This window comes from Silurus aristotelis, assembly GCF_946808225.1.
Source record: "Silurus aristotelis genome assembly, chromosome: 11".
Taxonomy (NCBI): domain Eukaryota; kingdom Metazoa; phylum Chordata; class Actinopteri; order Siluriformes; family Siluridae; genus Silurus; species Silurus aristotelis.
The window spans coordinates 3943121-3963456 of record NC_139584.1 but is presented as its reverse complement, the minus strand read 5'-3'; the positions used below and the strand labels follow the sequence as shown (position 1 = coordinate 3963456).

Genomic DNA, 20336 nt, shown 5'->3' with positions numbered 1-20336 from the left:
CGTTTGTTTTCGCTTAGCTGTTTTAGCTGCATGCGTTTCGGGGACGGGGAGAAAGCTGCAGTCTGCATCGATTTTTATTTTTTTTTATTTCATTTCTTGAACGCAGGCTGTGATAAAAAGATCAATATATAAAATGAACAATAAATGTTTTAAATCCTGTGTAAATATTTGAAATTATGTTTGTGTGTGTGTGTGTACACGTGTGCTTATTCGTGGTTTGTGTGTTGTTGTTTTTTTTACAGCTCGGATTGCAGCGTTACCATGGAGTCGGCATCCTGGGCTTCAACTCTGCCGAATGGTTCATCGCAGACATTGCAGCCATTTTGGCTGGGTAAGTGTGTGTGTGTGTGTGTGTGTGTGTGTGTGTAATAATGAACTTGAAGAATAATTAATAATAATTTCTTTCAAAATCATTCATATGGGTCAAAAAATGCCTTTGTGATTTTTATTTTAAATTTTTTTTACACATTTTTACAAGTTTGTTTATTTGTTTGTTTATGTAAATATTTGACCATTTTGACCCATTTTTTTTCTTTTGTACGAAGATTGGAAAAAATGTAAAAACGGCAATAAAAACAGATAATCGGCTCACTTGATCTTGATTTTGAGTAAAAAAGCATCTCTAAATACAACCATTTTTAACCGCCGAATATTTGTGCCTACATCTTTGAGGTTTTAAAAACAGAGAGTTACTCACGCAGTCGTGTTTTGTTTTGAATAGAGGTTTCGCGGTGGGCATCTACACCACCAACTCACCGGAAGCGTGCCAATATGTGGCTGAGAACTGCCAGGCCAACATCCTGGTGGTGGAGAACCACAAACAGTTGCAGAAGATCCTACAGGTAAAGGCTGCGCACACACACACACACACACACACACACACATGATCCATTGTTGAAATCGGATCCGTCTATGCTCGCACGTTTAATGATGATGCCTTTAAATTGCATAGAGGAAAAGCCACCGGATCGGACCTTTCTCTTTAATGTGATTCATGCACAACGACTAATCTGATGCTTATCCGATCAAGACCACATTCTGAAGCAGCTCTGTTTGGGGTCCATTCAGTATTCTAATTAATCTGTCACATTAATAAAGAGTGCCAGATTCATTGAACCTGAGATTAATGTTTTAGATTAGACTTTAGATTAGATTTAAGAGCTTTATTAGATTTGTGGCGAGGGCTGGGCGATATAGATGAAATGTTCTATCAAATCTTCAAACGATATACCATGCATTTATGAACAAATTTATGCATAATAAAATATAAAACTAGAATGTGCATAACTCAGCATCGGACACACTCCGCTGTTAGTGCGGAACAGTAGCGCGATTGTGCTCAGCGTAACGAGCATTTCGATAGGTCACATGCCGGCGCGAGTTTGTAGATCCTGTAAGCTGATAGGGCCACACGGTCCATAACGTCATGTGAAATCGCAGATTCACCCGCCGTTCAATTCCACACGTTTTTAATTTTTTTATTTTTTTTTGTATAAAAAATGATCAGTAAACTCTATAGATTTAACATCCATTCTGCAGTGTTTGACATTTCAATCTTATGTTATTTAAATAAATAAAAAAAGGCATTGTGACCTCACAATATCTGCATCATGATGTAATTCTCCGCAACATCGATATGAAAGCATTGTTTTGCCCGCCGTTACTTTAAAAATACAGACAAAGGGAAAGGGGTTTTCTTAGTGGTTAAATTGTTGGACTTCTCTTCAGAAGGTTCAAATCCCACTACCATTAAACTCTCACTGTTTAATCCTCAACTCCTTAGTTGTATTAATGAGATCATTCTTATAATAATAATAATAATAAGAAGAAGAAAAACGGAGCCTGAAGACTGAATTTGGGATTAAAAAAAGATTTAATGTTGTCCCATGTGAACAGAGAGAGAGGGATGGAGTAAGGAAGAAAGAGTGTCAGGTGATTGAATGATAGCGTGAGATGATAGAGAGATTAAAACGTACACAACAAGCAGTTTGAGTCATTCTGAGTACTTGGGTAGAGGAGATTCTGCTGATTACTCACGTACTACTGCAGTGTGTACAAGCAGTGCCAATGTGTTTCTGTAGTACGTCAAGGTGTATCATTACCCATGTGTGTGTGATTCTTGTTTCAGATCCAAGACAAGCTTCCTCACCTGAAGGCCATCATCCAGTACAAAGATGCCCTGAAAGAGAAGAAACCCAATCTTTACACGGTACGAATTATTCATGCCTATTAGCGATATAAAGATTCACTGATTCACATCTGAATGAAATGTATGAGGCGTGTCCTGAGAGTCGCATAAAATACAGATTAACATGGCAGAGGTAGAGCTGCGTCTTCGTGGAGACAAAAACAGGAAAAGAACAACTGGTTTTATTTGATCATTTATCTTTTTTTTGCACTACTAAAATCCATGAAAGGGCCATGCGTTAGAAGTCAGAAGGCACTTAAGTCTAAAGAAATAACTGTGAACCATCTGTTCCACATTGAATTGACATCAAACTAGGAAATCGTATCGCAGCGCATGGGTATCTGCTGCATATGTATCTTTATTGTATTGTATTGTTGGCTATGCGGCCCCAGTTATGGAAATGCGCGTCCCTAATATACACACACGTGCGGACGTGTACACGTGTATTCTAACGAATGCCCTTTTCCTATTTGCCATGTGGTAAAGTGGGAGGAGTTTATGGAACTGGGTCGCAACGAGCCGGACGCGCCGCTCGATGACATCATCGCGTCCCAGAAACCAAATCAGTGCTGCACCCTGATCTACACATCAGGAACCACCGGGCAGCCGAAGGGGGTCATGCTGAGCCATGATAACGTGAGCTGAGCCACCTCTATCTCTCTCTCTCTCTCTCTCTCTCTCTCTCTCTCTCTCTCTCTCTCTCTCTTTTACACACACACACTGTTATAATCAGCACTCTACTGTATCAAGCTGCATATAAACCAGTAGTTCCGGTGCAGGGTGCTAAAACCCAATCTAAAACTTTTGCTCTCGGTCGTAGTTGACGTGGACGGCGTTTTCGACGGCGTTTACCATCCGGCTGTCAGAAACGTCCCAGGAGGCGGTGGTGAGCTACCTGCCCCTCAGCCACATCGCTGCCCAGATGGTCGACATCTGGATCACTATGAGAGTTGGAGGAGCCACGTACTTTGCCCAGCCTGATGCACTTAAGGTAGGGGTGTGTGTGTGTGTGTGTGTGTTTTTATGCAATACATAAAAAAAAAATCATGTACATGCTTTAAGCTCACAATAAATTTCACCCTTGGAAAAAAAAGCACATCTCAGCACAGTGCAGCTGCAGAACACCTGAAATTTTTATGTTTTCCTCTTCAGTTTTAGTGAATCTTTGATGATCCTTAATGTGTTGGTAGCATAATGTAATCCTGAAATCTTCTCAGGGTTCGTTGGTGAACACCCTACGTGAGGTGCGACCCACGGCGTTCCTGGGAGTCCCCCGGGTCTGGGAGAAGATGCATGAGAAGATGAAGGCAGTCGGAGCTAAATCGTCCACAGTGCGGCGTAAAGTGGCATCCTGGGCCAAAGATGTGGGTTTGCAGACCAACCTGAGCAAGATGGAGCAGTATGTATATATACACACACACACACACACACACGTCGTCATCATCATAGTTAAGTGTAGGGTCCATGAAACAAATTCCAGTTTTCACTTACGCTACAGCAGCTGGACACGTGTATGTTATTGATATTTCTTTTTAATTTCAGTGTAAAAAAAAAACAACGTTTCTTCCTCCGTTTCAGGAACGGTGCGATGACCCGCACGCCGCTGAACTATCGGCTGGCCAAACGCTTAGTGTTCAGGAAAGTGAGGAAGGCGCTGGGTTTGGACCGCTGCGTCCGCTGCTATACCGGTGCTGCGCCAATTACTAAGGAAACGCTGGAGTTCTTCTTCAGTCTGGACATCCCTCTGCTTGAGCTGTACGGCATGAGCGAGAGCAGCGGACCCCACAGCATGTCGATGCCCGAGGCCCTTAGACTCACAAGGTATATATAGTAAATATATGTGTATACATAATATATAGGTATGTGACTACCAGTATTAATGTGTAGATTTTATCAGGATATTAAATGGTTGCATTTTTCCTCCAAATATTAGATTATATTATTATTATATGTTCTGCACCATAAAGACAAATTAAATCACTTTTAAAGAGAGAGTCTATTAAAAAAAAGCATTAATACTATCATGATACATTTTTTTCATATTTATTGCTAAATCAAAACATTTACTTACTCATGCATGTGGTTGGGGGGTGAATCTAACAAAAAATTAATAACTAGAGGTCGACCGATTTTACCGATAGCTAGTTTGGGTCGTACTTGCCGATAACCGATTACTCACTCGATCTAAAATTATTCAGAACTTTATTACAAAAAAAAAAAAAGTACTAAATCATGCAAATTTATTAAAGGAAATAAATATGAATATATTTATTAATAAATATAATTAAACAACTATTAAATGATAAATAATAAATATAATGTAGCGCTCTCTGTGCAGCGCACCGTCTCACTTGCAAAAACAAACCATATTGCTTCAGTGATTCACCTCTAGAGGTCGCTCTCGTAATGACATTGGTACGCATTTTGCCGCAAGCAGATATCAGTGTCTCGACCTCTATTAATAACTGAAGAAAATTTTTATTTGAAAGCCAACCTATATTGTATAATGTAAGTATAACCTATGGTTAAAATTTTAATTTCTAAATATGTCTCTGGCATTGTCTGAGGACTCCTTTGTGGAGACTCCATAAACATGAAGCATTACAAAAAATTTGAGAAACCATACCTTGTCCACTGTACAAGGTCAACAGCAGTTACTATAGAAACAAGTACGCCGAGTGGTGTGATGAGGCAGTTATCTACTGTTAACCTGATTTAAAAAAAAAAATAAATTTCCTTTCACCAGCTGTGGAAAAGTGATCGCAGGTTGCCAGACGAAGATCTTTAACCCCGACTCGGAAGAAAACGGCGAGATCTGTTTCTGGGGCCGTCACGTTTTCATGGGCTACCTGAACATGCCTGATAAGACCGAGGAGGCGCTGGATGCAGACGGCTGGCTGCATTCTGGAGACCTGGGCAAACATGACAAGGACAACTTCCTGTACATTACAGGACGCATCAAAGGTAAAAAAAATACACTCACACCAGGCAAGGATTTTTTTGGAAAGAAATCTAAAACCCTAGTAAATGTAATGGATTAGTAGACATTATTATTATTTATATATATATATATATATATATATATATATATATATATATATATATATATATATATATATATATATATATATATATATTGCTGTGTGCATGGTTTCTAAAAAAAAATAAAAAATGTGTGTGACAGAACTGATCATCACTGCCGGAGGAGAGAACATTCCCCCGGTGCCCACCGAGGACGCGGTGAAGGAGGCTGTGCCCATCATTAGCAACGCCATGCTAATCGGAGACAAGCGCAAATTCCTCTCTATGCTGCTCACCCTCAAGGTATGTACATCACCTAGGGTTGTGCTGCTATAGGGAAATAATCATTCCGGCGCAAACTCCAACGTATTGGAGCGAGCGCGTTAATATAAACCGGCTGCTGTTGTAAAAAATCTATCAAAACCTCATAACCAGTCAGATTCAAGAATTCAGCAGTGGTGTTAACATATTAATTGTGATTAATGTGATCAGAAGAGAAGTTGCATTTTTGTGTTCATATCACAGTGGTATAGATAATAATAGATGTCGCTATAGTAATGGTGCAGAAGGAAGCTATAAGTCAGCTATTTAATTAGCTAATCAATTGCGTCATTTTCGTTCTGTATAATCGTGAGAAATGATTTTTCCTCAAGTCATAGAACGCCAGTCTGATCACATTTCAGCGGGATGAGTCCTTCTATTACTCATCGGGATGTTGGGTGTTTTTCTTTCTTACGTTTCTTGCTGATATGAACATTTTGGGATGTTTTTCAAACTCCGACAGAAAGCTTGATACAGCAGGAAATCCTGCTTATCTGCTTCTGTGCTTTTTGGTGCTTTACAGAACCATAATTCCGGGCAACAATCCAATGTTTATGGAGGGTCATTATAGTCATTAGGTAGCAGTTAAATTCCCTGCAACTAATATAAAAGAAGCTGCTATACTGAGCGTTATCCTGATTTTGACTGGGTCATGCTCACATTTATGATTTGTCTCCCCCTGCTGGTGGAGCGACTGCACTTTCCTCACACAACCCAATAACTCGTTCAGTTCCACCGAAATCCATGTTTGTGGCCTGTTCAGCGATTTACTCAAACCAAAAATGTGTAGAATATTTAGAATAAAAATAACAAATGACAGACGAAAGAGCAGTAAATCGTCTGGTGTTTATAAAAAATAGACGTGACAGCAGTATTGAAGACTTGTGACTGATTTGCAGGAGGGTTCTGGGGAAAATGTCTGTATACGACACTGTTTAATTATGTATTAACCGCTATCTATATATACATACATCATGATTTTAAAAGCATCATTTCCACGAGTTCAGCTAATTAATAACGAGTGTGAATCAAACATCCCTTGGAAGTTTCTTTAGCGGAGAAGGAAAGAAAAGAACGAGATGCCGATAGAGAGACAAAATATCTATAAAATCTATAAAATAATATTATAGTGCTATTTATTTTAGGGTTGTCAGTTAATTCAAATGTTAATCAACTTAATTGCACATTTTTATCTGTTATAAATATACCCTCGGTTGATATTTTCGTGTTTAATAATCTAATCAACGTGCGCATGGACAAATATTGATGCTTTATGCAAATGTATGTTTATTATTAGTGAAACCAAACTCAACATAAAGCATGAAGACAAAATATACTTGTAAATGTTTTAAAGTAATTACGGTGTTTTAATTTACGTATATCGTCAGGACACCGAACTGAAATTTTGCTGTTTCTACACGGACGGTTTTTACCTGCCGGATTTGTGCATCATGGCGGATTTTGTTTCTTGATTTAAGATGTGGCGCATCAGTGAAACAAAGGTTTAGTGATTTTCAAAATAATTTTCCGGTGGATTTTTTAAAAGATATTTTTTATATCTGAATGAGGAAAGACGTCGTGAAAGTGTGTGTGTTGCGTTAAAGGTTTTAATTTCAACTCATATTAATTTATATTTTTTAATAAAAAAATGCATTAATCGTGGTCTATTAAAATTAGTGGCGTTAAATTCTTTTTGTGTTAACACGTTATTACTACGTTACTTTTGACAGCTGATATATACACACACCGATCAGGCATAACATTATGACATTCTAACATTATGAGCGATGAAGTAAAGAACACTGATGATCTCTTCATCATGGCACCTATTAGTGGGTGGATTTATTTATTAGGCAGCAAGTGAACAGTTTGTCCTCAAAGTGGATGTTAGAAGCAGAAAAAATGGGCGAGCGTAAGGATTTGAGCGATTTTGACAAATTGTGACGTCTAGACGTCTGGGTTCAGAGCATCTCCAAAACTGCAGCTCTTGTGGGATGTTCCTGGTCTGCAGTGGTCAGTATCTATCAAAAGTGCTCCAATAAAGGAACAGTGGTGAACCGGCGACAGGGTCATGGGGGCCGAGTCTCATTGATGCACGTGAGGAGCAAAGGCTGGTCCGTGTGGTCCGATCCAACAGACGAGCTCCTGTAGCTCAAACTGCTGAAGAAGTTCACGCTGTTAATGATCTATGGATCAGATGTGTTTTGGCAGCAAAAAGGGGACCAACATAATATTAGGCAGGTGGTCATAATGTTCTGCCTGATCGATGCGAATAACATTATGCCTGGACGGTGTATAAACACACACACACACACACACACACACTTACCCTACCAGTAAGAATATTCTCAATGTGAAACTCTCTGGAATACAAGGTTTTCTTTATATTTGACTTCTCACACACACACACACACGCATCAATACAGTAGGATTGATAAAGTTTCGACATCTCTCTCATAAAATATGTCCCATTTCTTATTATTTGACTGATTTGTCATTAATACAATCATGTATATTTTCTCTCTCTCTCTCTCTCTCTCTCTCTCTCTCTCTCTCTCTCTCTCTCTCTCTCTCTCTCTCTCTCTCTCTCAGTGCCAGTTAAACAGTGAGACAGGTGTCCCGGAGGACGAACTCACCCCCGAGGCTGTGGAATGGTGCGGGAAGTTGGGCAGCTCGTCCACTCGGGTATCTGAGATCTGTGGGGGACGCGACCGCAACGTCCACTCCGCCATCCAGGACGGCATCAACCGAGTGAACGAGAGCGCCACGTCCAACGCTCAGCGCATCCAGAAGTTCACCGTGCTCCAGCAGGACTTCTCCATCCCCGGAGGAGAGCTCGGTTAGTGTGAAACAGGAGCAATAAGAGACTCGCCTGATTTCAGTAGCAGTTAGATAAATGGCGCTTTTACACACACACACACACACACACACACACACACACACACACACACACACACACACACACACAGTTTTGTGATAAATACCCGATTAGAAAATGGCTGAACTTTCCTCCTGACAGTGATACCTTTAATTTGCATACTTGAAAAACGTGAGGTGAGAATTCAGAGCGAATAGTACATCAGTTTATCACACTCACATTTGCACACTTTTTATTTTATTATTTATTTAATATTATCGTCATACTTTATGTTCTTGTCTATTTTTTTGTCATTTAAAGGAATTGTTTTAAAACACATGAACAACCTTCTTTGCAGTACCGCAGAAGGCCACTGGGTGGCAGCTTTGCATCGATAATTAGAAGTTCTATCTAAACGGGCATAAAAGTGTCAGGATGTTTTTGTTGTTGGAAATAGAAATGCGGAGGAATGCAAGTGTATAATGAGGCTAAATGTTTTTTTCTACCTCCCTCTCCCTCTATCTCTCTTTCTATTTTAATCCCTGACTCACTCTCTTTGTCTCACTTTCTCTTTTTTTTCCTCTTGTACACCACCTTACTCTCTGTTGCGTTCTCTCTCTCTCTCTCTCTCTCTCTCTCTCTCTCTCTCTCTCTCTCTCCCTTTCTGTTTTACTCATGCGCTCTCTCACTCTCTTTCTGTTTCACTTCCTCACTCTCTTATTATTTTTCTTTTTTTCTCACACGGTCTCATTCTCTTTCTGTCTCACTCCCTTTGTCTTTCTTTCTGTCTCATTTTCTGTCTCTCTTGCTCACATTCTCGTCTCACTCTCTTTGTCTCACTCTTTCTATCTCTGTCTCACTCATTGTCTCTCTGTCTCACTCTCTCTCTGTCTCACCCTCTCTCTCTCTCTGTCTCACTCTCAGGCCCCACAATGAAGTTGAAGAGGCCGGTGGTGCAGAAAATGTACAAAGACCAAATCGAGAACTTCTACAAAGAGGCCGTGACTCCGAGCAACCCAGAGACCCCTCTGCCTACTAAATAAGATCCGTACCAAAGGGCGACCCCACACACACACACACACACACACACACACACACACACACACACACACGCACACACGCACACACACACTTAGCCTACTGTCTGTATGTGTTGCTGTTCATGTAAATGACTTTGTGTGTGCGTGTGCGTGTGCGTGTGTGAGAGAGAGAGATGAAGCGTAACTTTCCCCACGTGATGTTTTCCTGCTGATTCTCTTCTGTTTGTATTTGTATTTTTAATTTTTCCATTCAGCTTTTCTTCTTGTTTGTTTACATTTGCAAGCTAAAGAACCCCGAGCGACCCCCGCGCCAAGCAGCTTCGTGAAATCCTCCTCGAGCGTAGCGTCAGTTATTTATTTATTTCCGAGGTGTGATGAAGTCCGTCAGAGAGACGTTGTTGTAGATGTAGTGCCGATTCATCGAGCCGCACGCCTTCGCACGATGGATCTATTTATTCATTATTTATAGTTTCTGTTTTCACCAAAGTCTGAAACTAGAAGAAAAAAAAAAACGAGTGTGTTTGTAGCTGGAGTGTATTTCAGTCTCGTCCTGCTCTCATTGCTCCACAGTGTGAAAAAAATCGAACCATCTGCATTCTGCATCGGGTTTGTCTCTGGCTCTCTCTGTGGATCGATGGAGTCACCATCATTCTCTGAGAACATTCCAGATGTCTAGAAATAAAGGGAAAAGAATTCTCACACGTGAGATGCTGAGGGTCTAACATTCCCTTCTTCAATCGAATACTCAAAACCTGTGGCGTTTCTCTACAACCCTACACCAAAGTCTTTCCAAAGAGTGTCCAATCCAAAGAACCCTCGAGGAGCATAATGTAGAATTCTACAGAGGTTGCGTGGACTTCTGAAAGGTTCCAAATAGACAAAGCTGCAACCACACAATAGATAAGGAGAACTCTAGGAACGTTTATGAATGAAAAAATCTTTTGGTGTAGGGTTCTAGAGACATTTTAGGGCCTCTTTGTGAAGTTTCTTGTATCAACAATACAAAGAACCCTTGAGGAACCGTTGGTGTAATGTTCTACACAAGTTGTAAAGATTCTACTCAGAAAATATCTAGAATATTTCTTGAAAAGCTTCAGAAAGGTTCCTAGTAGAAACCAGTCACAAAGCTGGAATCTTTGACTACATAAAGAACCCTATAGAAATCTTTCTGGAAGGAAAAACATGGTTCAGGTTTCTGTAGAAATTTTACAGGTTCCCCTATTGGAAAATATCCCTCTGGGACTTGAGAACTAGTAACAATCCAAAGAACTCCTGAGGAACCTTTAGTGTAGGGTTCTATAGGAATTGTATGGGTTCTACTTCTCTTTCTGAAAGGAGAACCTTGGGAACACTTTAAAACTGTCCCAAGTAGAAACCTGTCAGAAGGACAGGACCATCAACTAGCCAAAGAACCCTTGAGGAACTCATTTGCATCCTTTAAGAAGCGCAGCTACTGAAACATGAATTTCTGGAGACATAAATTGAAACAATTTTCCTCTCCAGCGAATTAAAGGCATGTGTTCTGACGGAACCCTTAAAGGTTCTGTGCAGAAAACGTTTGGGAAACTTCAACTCCATCAAGCGAACAAGCTGAAGTGAATCATCTTTGTTTAAATCTTTATGATGGATTCTTCTTTTAAGAAGAAGCTGATGAGGTTCATTGGTGATAAGTGTGTGTGTGTGTGTGTGTGTGTGTGTGTGTGTGTGTGTGTGTAAGTGTGTGTGTGTGTGTGTGTGTGTGTAGAATGAAAATCAGTCTGCTTCTCTGATGCTCTGAATTCAAGCCAGTAAAAAGAGCAGGGGTTTTCAGGTCAGATGATATTTTTGCACTATTTATTGTCTCTTGCTCTCTCTCCCTCTACCCCTCCCTCCATCCCTCTCTCCATCATTCGATCTTTCATCCTCTCTCTCTCCATTTTTCATCATCCCTCTCTCCATCTCCTCTTCTCTCTCTCTATATTCCACCCTCGTTCTTCATCCCTCCATTTTCCACCCTCTGTCCTCTCTCTCTCTCTCTCTCTCTCTCTCTCTCTCTCTCTCTCTCTCTCTCTCTCTCTCTCTCTCTCTCTCTCTCTCTCTCCCCCTTTATCCCTCTCTCCCATTCATCATTCCACTCTCTCTCGAACTCGCTCTCCTCCTCTCCCTCTTGTATTTACGCTCTTTCTTCATCCTCCCCTCTCTCTCTCTCTCTCTTTCTTTCTCTGCTCTGGTTTCATGGAGTCGATTTCCTGCAGCAGATATAAAAATCAGGCCATCGCACCGTTTAAGCCATGAATGTTTTGTTGCGTTTTCTTTTGTTGTTTTTTTTACTTTCTTTCAGCCATGTTAAATGATGAAATGTTCACCTGCAGGGTCGGTTTTGTGTTGTGTAATAATTATAATTATTATTGTTATTATTGCAGATTAACAGATTTACCATGAACTTGTTAAATATTGTAAATATCGTCATGCTTGTTTGTGTGTGTGTGTGTGTGTGTGTGTGTGTGAGAAACCGAACAGCTGCTCTCACATCGGTTCATATGAAGAGTGTGCATTTGATTATTGGGCATGTGATATAAAGAAGTGTGAGGTTCTAATTTACACAAAATTAAATTCCCCACATACTGAAGTGTCCTTTTGTTGGGAAGAAACTTTCGAGGTACGGAGTGAGATTTGAACTCGAGTCACGATCACTGATGCTGTAATCTAATAATCATTCTGACAACTGGTGAATAATAATAAAAAAAAAATCTCCTACTTAATTTCAACACAAAAAAACAACTATTTTTTAAAATAGCCAGCTGTGCTGCAAGAAACAGACAGCTGTTACGCTACTCATAATTAGCCGATTTTTGTCTTTTATGATTTTTAATTGGTTCATAAATCCCAAGAAAAGAAAAAAAAAAAACGCATTAATTTACCTGCTAATTCCTGAAGGAAACATCCCACTTGTGCCGAGTTCAGCAAGTGATGTCAAATCAGCATCAACACTTACAGCGTACGGTGAACTTCAAGCTGGGATCCGTCTTCCATCAAATCATTTATCCATCTATCTGTCCATTTATTTATCTCATCTTTCCATCTGTCCATCTACCAATCCTCCATCAAATCATCCATCCGTTCCATCAATCTATACATCCCATCACCTGTTTGTGTATCTGTCGATTTACCAATTGTCTATTAAATCATCTAACCATCCATCTATCATCTGTTTATCTAGCTGTCTATCATCCATCAAATCAGCCATCCATCCACCCGCCTATACGTTCATCCATCTGTCAATCCATCCATCTCATCATCTATCATCCATCAATCAAATCAAAAGTTCATCCATTTGGCGAATTTTCCATCTAATCATCCACCCATTTCATCTTTCTGTCCACTAATCAATCATCCATTGAATCATCTATCAACCCAAAGGAATCAATCCATTTGTCAATCCATCCACCCATAATTTGTCCGTCTATCCATTCATCATCTTATAATCTGTCTGAGTTGTAGTATATATAGACTCAAAAAAGAATTCTAATGTCTTACCTCAGAAGTGTGATTTTTCCATTTGCTGCATTCGATCCACAAAAAAAGAGAAAGAATCCTAAACGCCTCCAACAGTGGGAACGTGTGTATGCTGAAGGGTCTGAAGCTACAGTGTAACTCATTTACAGTGAAGACACACAGTATGATCGAGTGCAGAACATCCAGTTTGAGGCTGGACATCGCAGGTTCCAGGTTTTCCAGCAGTAAAAAAAAAAGTGCTCTGACATTCCTTTAACTGTGTGAAAAGGGCAAAAAGGCCTTCAGATCAGATAAAAAAGCGGATGTTGGAACAGTTGCTACCCATCTCCATCGTGTGGTTTTACATTTTACATAACAATATATTTGGTCATGATCTTTAAGCATTAGTTAATTTGGAATTACTGAGATACTTAGAGCAATAAAGGATGGAGATGGAAATGTGTTGATTAATGAGGAGAGTGTGTTGAGAAGATGGAGTGAATATTTTGAGCTGCTGATGAATGAGGAAAATGAGAGAGTAAGAAGGTTGAATGGTGTGGAGATGGTGAAGCAGGATGTAGATAGAATTATATATCGAGAGCAGCGATTAAGAGGATGAAGAGTGGAAAGTCAGTTGGACCAGACAACATACCGGTAGAAGCATGAAGATGTTTAGGAGAGATGCAGTGGAGTTTTTAACCAGATTGTTTAACAAGATTTTGGAAGGTGAGAAATTCCCTGAGGAATGGAGAAGGAGTGTGCTTGTACTGATCTTTAAGAATAATAGAGATGTGCAGACCTGCAGTAACTACAAGGGAATTAAGTTGATCAGTCACACCATGAAGTTATGGGAAAGAGTAGTGGAAGCCATGCTGAGAGAAGAGGTGACCATCTGTGAGCAACAGTATGGTTTCATGGCGAGGAAGAGCACCACAGACGCATTATTTGCTTTGAGAATGTTGATGGAGAAGTATAGAGAAGGACAGAAGGAGCTGCATTGTGTGTTTGTGGATTTAGAGTAAGTGTACGACAGGGTGCAGAGAGAGGAGTTGTGGTATTGTATGAGGAGGTCTGGTGTGTCAGAGAAGTATGTGAGGGTGGTGCAGGACATGAATGAGGACAGTGTGACGGCAGTGAAGAGTGCAGTAGGAACGACAGACTGGTTCAAGGTGGAGGTTGGACTACATCAAGGATCAGCTCTAAACCCTTTTCTGTTTGCAGTGGTGATGGACAGGTTGACGGACAAGGTCAGACAGGAGTCTCCATGGACTATGATGTTTGCGGATGATATTGTGATTTCTGTTGAGAGTAGGGAGCAGGTTGAGAAGAGCCTGGAGAGGTGGAGGTACGCGCTGGAGAGAAGGGGAATGAAAGTCAGTAGGAGTAAGACAGAGTACATGTGTGTGAATGAGAGGGAGGGCAGTGGAGTGGTGCGGTTGCAGGGAGAAGAGGTGGAGAAGGTGGAGGAGTTCAGGTATCTGGGGTCAACAGTGCAAAGTAATGGAGAGTGTGTTAGAGAAGTGAAGAAAAGAGTGCAGGCAGGGTGGAGTGGGTGAAGAAGAGTGACAGGAGTGATTTGTGATAGAAGAGTATCTGTGAGAGTGAAAGGGAAAGTTTATAGGACTGTGGTGAGACCTGAGATGTTGTATGGATTAGAGACAGTGGCACTGAGGAGTAAAAGACAGGAGGTGGAGCTGGAGGTAGCAGAGCTGAAGATGTTGAGATGTTCATTGGGAGTGACGACGATGGACAGGATTAGAAATTAGTTTATTAGAGGGACAGAGCATGTAGGACGTTTTGGAGACAAGGTGAGGGAGGTTTGATTGAGATGGTTTGGACATGTGCAGAGGAGGGACATGGGGTATATTAGTAGGAGAATGTTGAGGATGGAGCCACCAGGAAGGAGAAAAAGAGGAAGACCAAGGAGGAGGTTTATGGATGTGGTGAGGGAAGACATACAGTTGTATGGATGATTCGCTGTGGCGCCCCCTAATGGGAGAAGCCAAAAGATACTCAAAATAAATATATAATCCTTTATTCATCAAAATGGTTTAAAACATTATCACCATCTCAGTTGTTCATGTGAGCAAGTGATGAATCACCAGTGTTGCTTTTAAATTTAATTGTCTTTAGAATCCACAGGCACCGAGATCCTGCAGGTGATCAGACGTTCGGATACGAAGCTTTTGGAGAAACCCCACATTCATTAACACAGGTGTTCTGGGTTCTTCATGTGAAGCTTGATCATGTTTAGTAAAGGCTTTATTCTGCTTTAGACCAATTATTTCTTTGAGAAAACAGACACAGAGTTTTAAGGGGATTAAAAAAATTACAACAGGATATGAAAAGAAAAAAAAAACCTTGGAAAAAAAAAAAATACAGAAATTGTTTTTGCTCCAAAGATAAATTTTTTTTTAATGAAATCTCCAATCAATCCTGGTATAAAGTATTAATTTTTAAATATTTTAAGAAAACAAATCCACTTAATTGTATATAAAAAAAAAAAAGTGGCAGTGGATAAAAAAAAAAAAGAATATCAAAATGATCAAATACGCCATCTAATTGAAACAAGGCGTCCTTAAAAAAATTATTAAGTAGGATTTGATATCTTTTGCTCAATACAGGAATCATTTCAATCCGAAACAAGGAAGTTTAAAGAATTTTGCAATAAAAAAAAAAAAAAAAAAAAAAAAAAAAGCTTTCTGAGAAAAAGCTCTAAAAACACGAGTGTGACAGTTGCTTCTGGTTTCCTGTGTAGAGCTTTCATCAGGTATCCAGAGAAAACTTGACTTTTCTTTGTGAGGCCACATGACCAATGATGTCCATCACAAGTGCAACATACGCTCAGAGCCCCAAAGTATTGGGACACCCACCTTTTCCAGCCACATGCTGCTGTTCTCCAAACTGTTACAGCAAAATTGTGTAGGGTCTCTTTGGATGCATTTGGTAGCATGAAATATTCCCTTCACTTGAACTAGAAGACCCAAACCAGCTCCATGAAGATAAGCTTCACATGGGTTGGCGTGGAAGATTTCCTGCTACAGAGCTCCAAACCCTACTGAACACCTTTCTCAGACCTCCTCACATCACCTACATTATCACCTGAGATTAACACCATTGTGGCTGAATGAATCTCAGACAAATCTCCAAAATCTAGTGGAACATCTTCCCAGAAGAGTGGAGGTCATTAGAACAGTAAATATGGACAACATGTAGAACTGAATGTTCAAAAAGCAGAATCTTTCACTCAGGTGTCCACAAACCTTTGGCTGCCCAGTGCATCATTAATCGCAATGTTGAACCGTTTTTTTTTTTTTTTTTTTTTTGGGAAACATTTCCTTCTCACTACTTCAAATCGAAGCAAGTCAGTAAAACACCTTGCACTCGTAAAACGTATTTATTGTACCTTGAAATCCAGCACGTACACCAGGGAGCGTGAGAACAGGACGAGCGGAAACACTGAACCAGTATATACGACTCGATGAGTTTATTAAATCATGTGACTTTCTTTTTTTTTTATGCGATAAAAACATTACAAAGATAAACACAGTCCGTCCTCTCGCGTCCTCGCTTGCGTTAAATGACCACACGGTGGCACTGTATTCCCCACAAAGCTGCGACTTTGTTCCATGCGGCCGAAAAAAAATAAAAATCGTCTGGACGTGTTTTAATCCCAATCAACGTACGAGAAACTCACTGGCACGAGGAGAAAAAAAAACACTGAGTGAAATCCAATGATGCACTGAGAGTTGAAGAAAGGAAGCGTTTACAATGATCGATGAGAGACGGAGGTCCGGAACGTTTACGGTATACGCATGTATGTACGTGAAAATTGAAATGTGAAGACGTCAGATGGTCGTGAGTTCGGATCCCGTGATGAGGTGAAGTCCGTGTACAAACGTGAAGAAGAAAAAAAAAAAAAGAAGAAGAGAGGATTTAGTGTTTAATGCTCCTTCAGCGTACTTCACACAGGTCCGTGCACAGTGCGACGGCGGCGTTCGCCTCGTCACTCCGAGGAAAAGGTTTTGCTCTTCGAGGCTCGGCGTGGACTCTGAGGCGCCGCAGGAAGAAATTCCAACCGGAAAAAAATAATAATAATAATAATAAAAAAAATTAAAATAACAGTCTCGGGGCCTAACCTGCAGTCATGAACATGCCGACGTGAAATAATGGTCGTAGAAAAACAAAGAGGAAACAAACAAACAATTAAAAGCATATTGCATGTAAATATTGTATAAATTTTTCTTTAAAAACACAGTTCGGATCGTTAAGTACTCGAGTCACCACAGCCAAAAAAGTGCAGAGGTATACAAATAAAAAATAATAAAAATAATAAAAAAAATTATATATATTTATATATATAACCGAATATTTTAACATAAAACACACTGACTGGCCTCCGGTCTAAGTCTCGAGGGTGGGGGTGTGGGCCGCTTCTCACAGAGACGTCAGTCAAACTCCAGAGCTCCGCCCACTCCTGACCCCCTCTCATGACCCAGCCCCTTTTTATGGTTCAAAAGCGTCCCGTCAAAAGTGAAGAGTTCATGAACCCGGACTTGGGGGAGTCAAAAGTTCATGCACAATAGAGGACTGAATGACCCCCCCCCCCCACACACACACACACACACAGGGTTTAGGAAAAGGCGCAGGGCCTGTCGAGCCTCTTCAGAAAGCTGAACGCCGGCGGTGGAGAACAAAGAAGACAAACGCGAGAGCCACAGTGAGGAGGACCAATAAAAAAAAAAAAAATACAAAAAAAGAATAAATAAACCGACGACTCAGGATTTTCTCGGTGCTCTTAATGGGGATGAGAGTTAGTACTTCATTGCAAAAGTCCAGAGAGGCGGAGTGTCTCGTGATTCTCAGATCATGTCTGCTTCTGCATAACATAAGCGCTTCTTGCCTTTTATCGGCATGAAGCTGCATCTCAAATTGCACATTCCCTTCGAGTGTACAGTGAAAAAAAAAACCGCATGGGTGACGTACAATCCTGTAATGCAGCGCAGAATTTGGGGGGGTTCGTGATAGCAGGTGACAAATCGATTGTGTTTCATGCAGTTTATTCTCTTGGGGGTCATGGCCTGAGAAAGTAGTGTGTATGTATGTTTACAATAATGACAAAAGTATTGGGACACCTGAGCTTTCCTACCATATGTGGTTCTTCTCCAAACTGTTCCCACAAAGCTGAAGGCACACACACTTGCGTACAGGATGCAGTATAATAAAATTCTGCATTCACTTGTACTTGGAAACCCAAACTGTGAACAAAGTGAGCTCCAGGAAGATATGGTTTGGAGTGGAGGATCTTCTGCTATAGAGCTCCAATCCTATTGAACACCTCTGGGATGAATGTGAATGCTGACTGCACCACAAGCCTTCTCACCTACATCAGTACCCGACTTTACTAACACCCTTATGACTGAAGAACACAAATGTCCACTAGCACACTCCAAAATCCAGTGGAACATCTAGTGGACTTATAAGAGCAATTTGGAACTAAAGGTAAAATGTGATGGTCAAAACACACAAAAACGCTAATGACCAGGTGTCCGCAAACTTTTGCCATATAAAAATTGCATTATGTAATGGTGTGCGATTTGAAACACAGCCTCGGCCCAAATGTATTTACTAGAGCGAATTCCAACGAGTTGAACGAAAGAAAGTGTGCAATCGTGTCGGAATGTAACCATGACGACAAGAATCGCTAAACCACGTTTTCAAGCATTGCTTCAGCCACTGAAGGAGTTTACAGTATTTATAGAAACTTAACACCCCCCCTAAAAAAAGTGATCGGAGAAGGACCGCCCTCCGAAACATAACCATAGCAACAACCCTCCAGTCGTCTACTAGCCGATAATAATGTTACCTCCTCCGTTCGGATTATTTCCGATTCACCTGCCAACGTTGCACTTTACAGTTTAGACATTTGATACCAGTCAAGATTTACGAGTGTCGAATAAAATCTTGCTTCCATGATCGAGGGATGGGACGTCCTGGCCTCTCTGGGTGTCTGCGCTTCACTTTTTCCCCTTAAGATGCAAGACAAGACAAAAAAAAAAAAAAAAGACAAAAAAAACCAAAAAAAAACAATAACACTAAAAAAACTTAAATATATAAAAATAAAAAGATCCCCGAATACTTCCACACATTGCACATGTCCATGTACAATATCCAAGGAGTCTCTAAAAGGCCTACTTGGCAAACACAGTCGTTAATACTCACTGGCGAAACCCCGGGAGACGTCTCCCGTCTCACAGGGTTGAAGAGGACGCGGTCAGAGGGAAACACTAGTTTTGCAGGCATCAGGCATGGAGAAATAAGGATGTGTGGGTGTGTGTGCGTGTGTGTGCATGTGTGTGTTTCGACGACCACGCGACACATTCGACAGCTACCGCTCCTGGAGGCGGGCAGTCGGCTGGTTGGTGGTAAAAGGCACTAAGCGCTAGCCCTAGGCGACAAAAACGTACATTCGCTCATCTCTCACGTCTCGTTTCGCGTCTCCCTCCATCAAAAATACTTCTGTACAAAAATAAAAAAATATTAAAAAAGAGCGGGATGTGAGAGCTACTTTCAGGACGAACGCTCGAGTGCTGGAGGAAGAAAAGGAAGCATGAAAAGGACAGAACACACACACACACACACACGCACACACACACTTGACCAGGCAGTAGTTTGCGTCATGAGCAAACCGAAAAGCGAGAGGACGGCCACGCTGTTCGTCGCGCAGCTCTCGGGTCGTCGGCGCTTCGACGGGAAGTGGCGGTGCGAGTTCATCGCGTCGTTCCCTCTCTCCTTCTCTCCTCCCTCTCGCTTTCGAGGCCTCGTCGTCTTCACGGCACGTCGATGTGGACTCCGTTCGCGCCGCCGCTATTTTCTCTCTTCCGGATGCGAGCCCACCCTCAAGCCCGGTGTGGAGAATGATGGCAAGCTCCGCCCCTCCCCCCTCGGACCCGCCCCGTTTCCTGTCACGTGGCCGTGGCCTCGAGGTAGCTCTGCAGTTTGCGCACTGTCGACTCGTCCAGCGAGAACAAATCGAAGTCGAACGTGGTGTTGGTGACGTTAAAGTGGCCCGTTTCCTCGATCAGGTTCACGATCTGCAACAACGGCAACAAAAAAATAGATCTGATCAGTTCACAAGTTTTAACATTTTAATCCTTATTGGGGGGAATTCCCTCCAAACCGCTATATTATATCAACAGGTCGTCTATTCAAATACTATATGGAAAAAAAAAAAAAAGTGTTATTCCATTCCACTTTTAGTCCCCATTTACTCCTATAATAACCTCCACTCTTCTGGGAGGATGTTCTACTAGATTTTGTGGTGTTTGTTCTCATTCAGCCAATCAGGTACTGATGCAGGTGTAGGTGTAGGTGAGGAGGCCTGGGGTGCAGATGGCTTGAAAAAATCCACCCGAGAAAAAAAAAAAAAAAAAAA

General features: G+C 41.1%; 2 protein-coding genes across 6 annotated transcripts in view; one reads left to right on the top strand and one right to left on the bottom strand.

Moving 5' to 3' along the window:
* Positions 1–12035, top strand: part of acsbg2 (acyl-CoA synthetase bubblegum family member 2) — a 29756-nt gene extending 17721 nt beyond the window's left edge. For 3 of the 5 annotated variants that reach the window (XM_083554912.1, XM_083554909.1, XM_083554911.1), the window contains exons 5-15: positions 243–331; positions 722–842; positions 2129–2209; positions 2675–2824; positions 3009–3179; positions 3406–3587; positions 3767–4009; positions 4935–5152; positions 5373–5512; positions 8123–8369; positions 9312–12035. In XM_083554912.1, coding sequence (XP_083411038.1) covers positions 243–331; positions 722–842; positions 2129–2209; positions 2675–2824; positions 3009–3179; positions 3406–3587; positions 3767–4009; positions 4935–5152; positions 5373–5512; positions 8123–8369; positions 9312–9430 — 1761 coding nt within the window. In that variant the 3' untranslated portion in view covers positions 9431–12035. The remainder of the gene's footprint in view (positions 1–242; positions 332–721; positions 843–2128; positions 2210–2674; positions 2825–3008; positions 3180–3405; positions 3588–3766; positions 4010–4934; positions 5153–5372; positions 5513–8122; positions 8370–9311) is intronic. The other 2 variants (XR_014535818.1, XM_083554910.1) reach the window with 2 other exon arrangements.
* Positions 11715–20336, bottom strand: part of mllt1a (MLLT1 super elongation complex subunit a) — a 27536-nt gene continuing 18914 nt past the window's right edge. Inside the window, exon 14 of the mRNA XM_083554939.1 lies at positions 11715–19995. Within this exon, the coding sequence (XP_083411065.1) occupies positions 19867–19995 (129 nt within the window). The 3' untranslated portion in view covers positions 11715–19866. The remainder of the gene's footprint in view (positions 19996–20336) is intronic.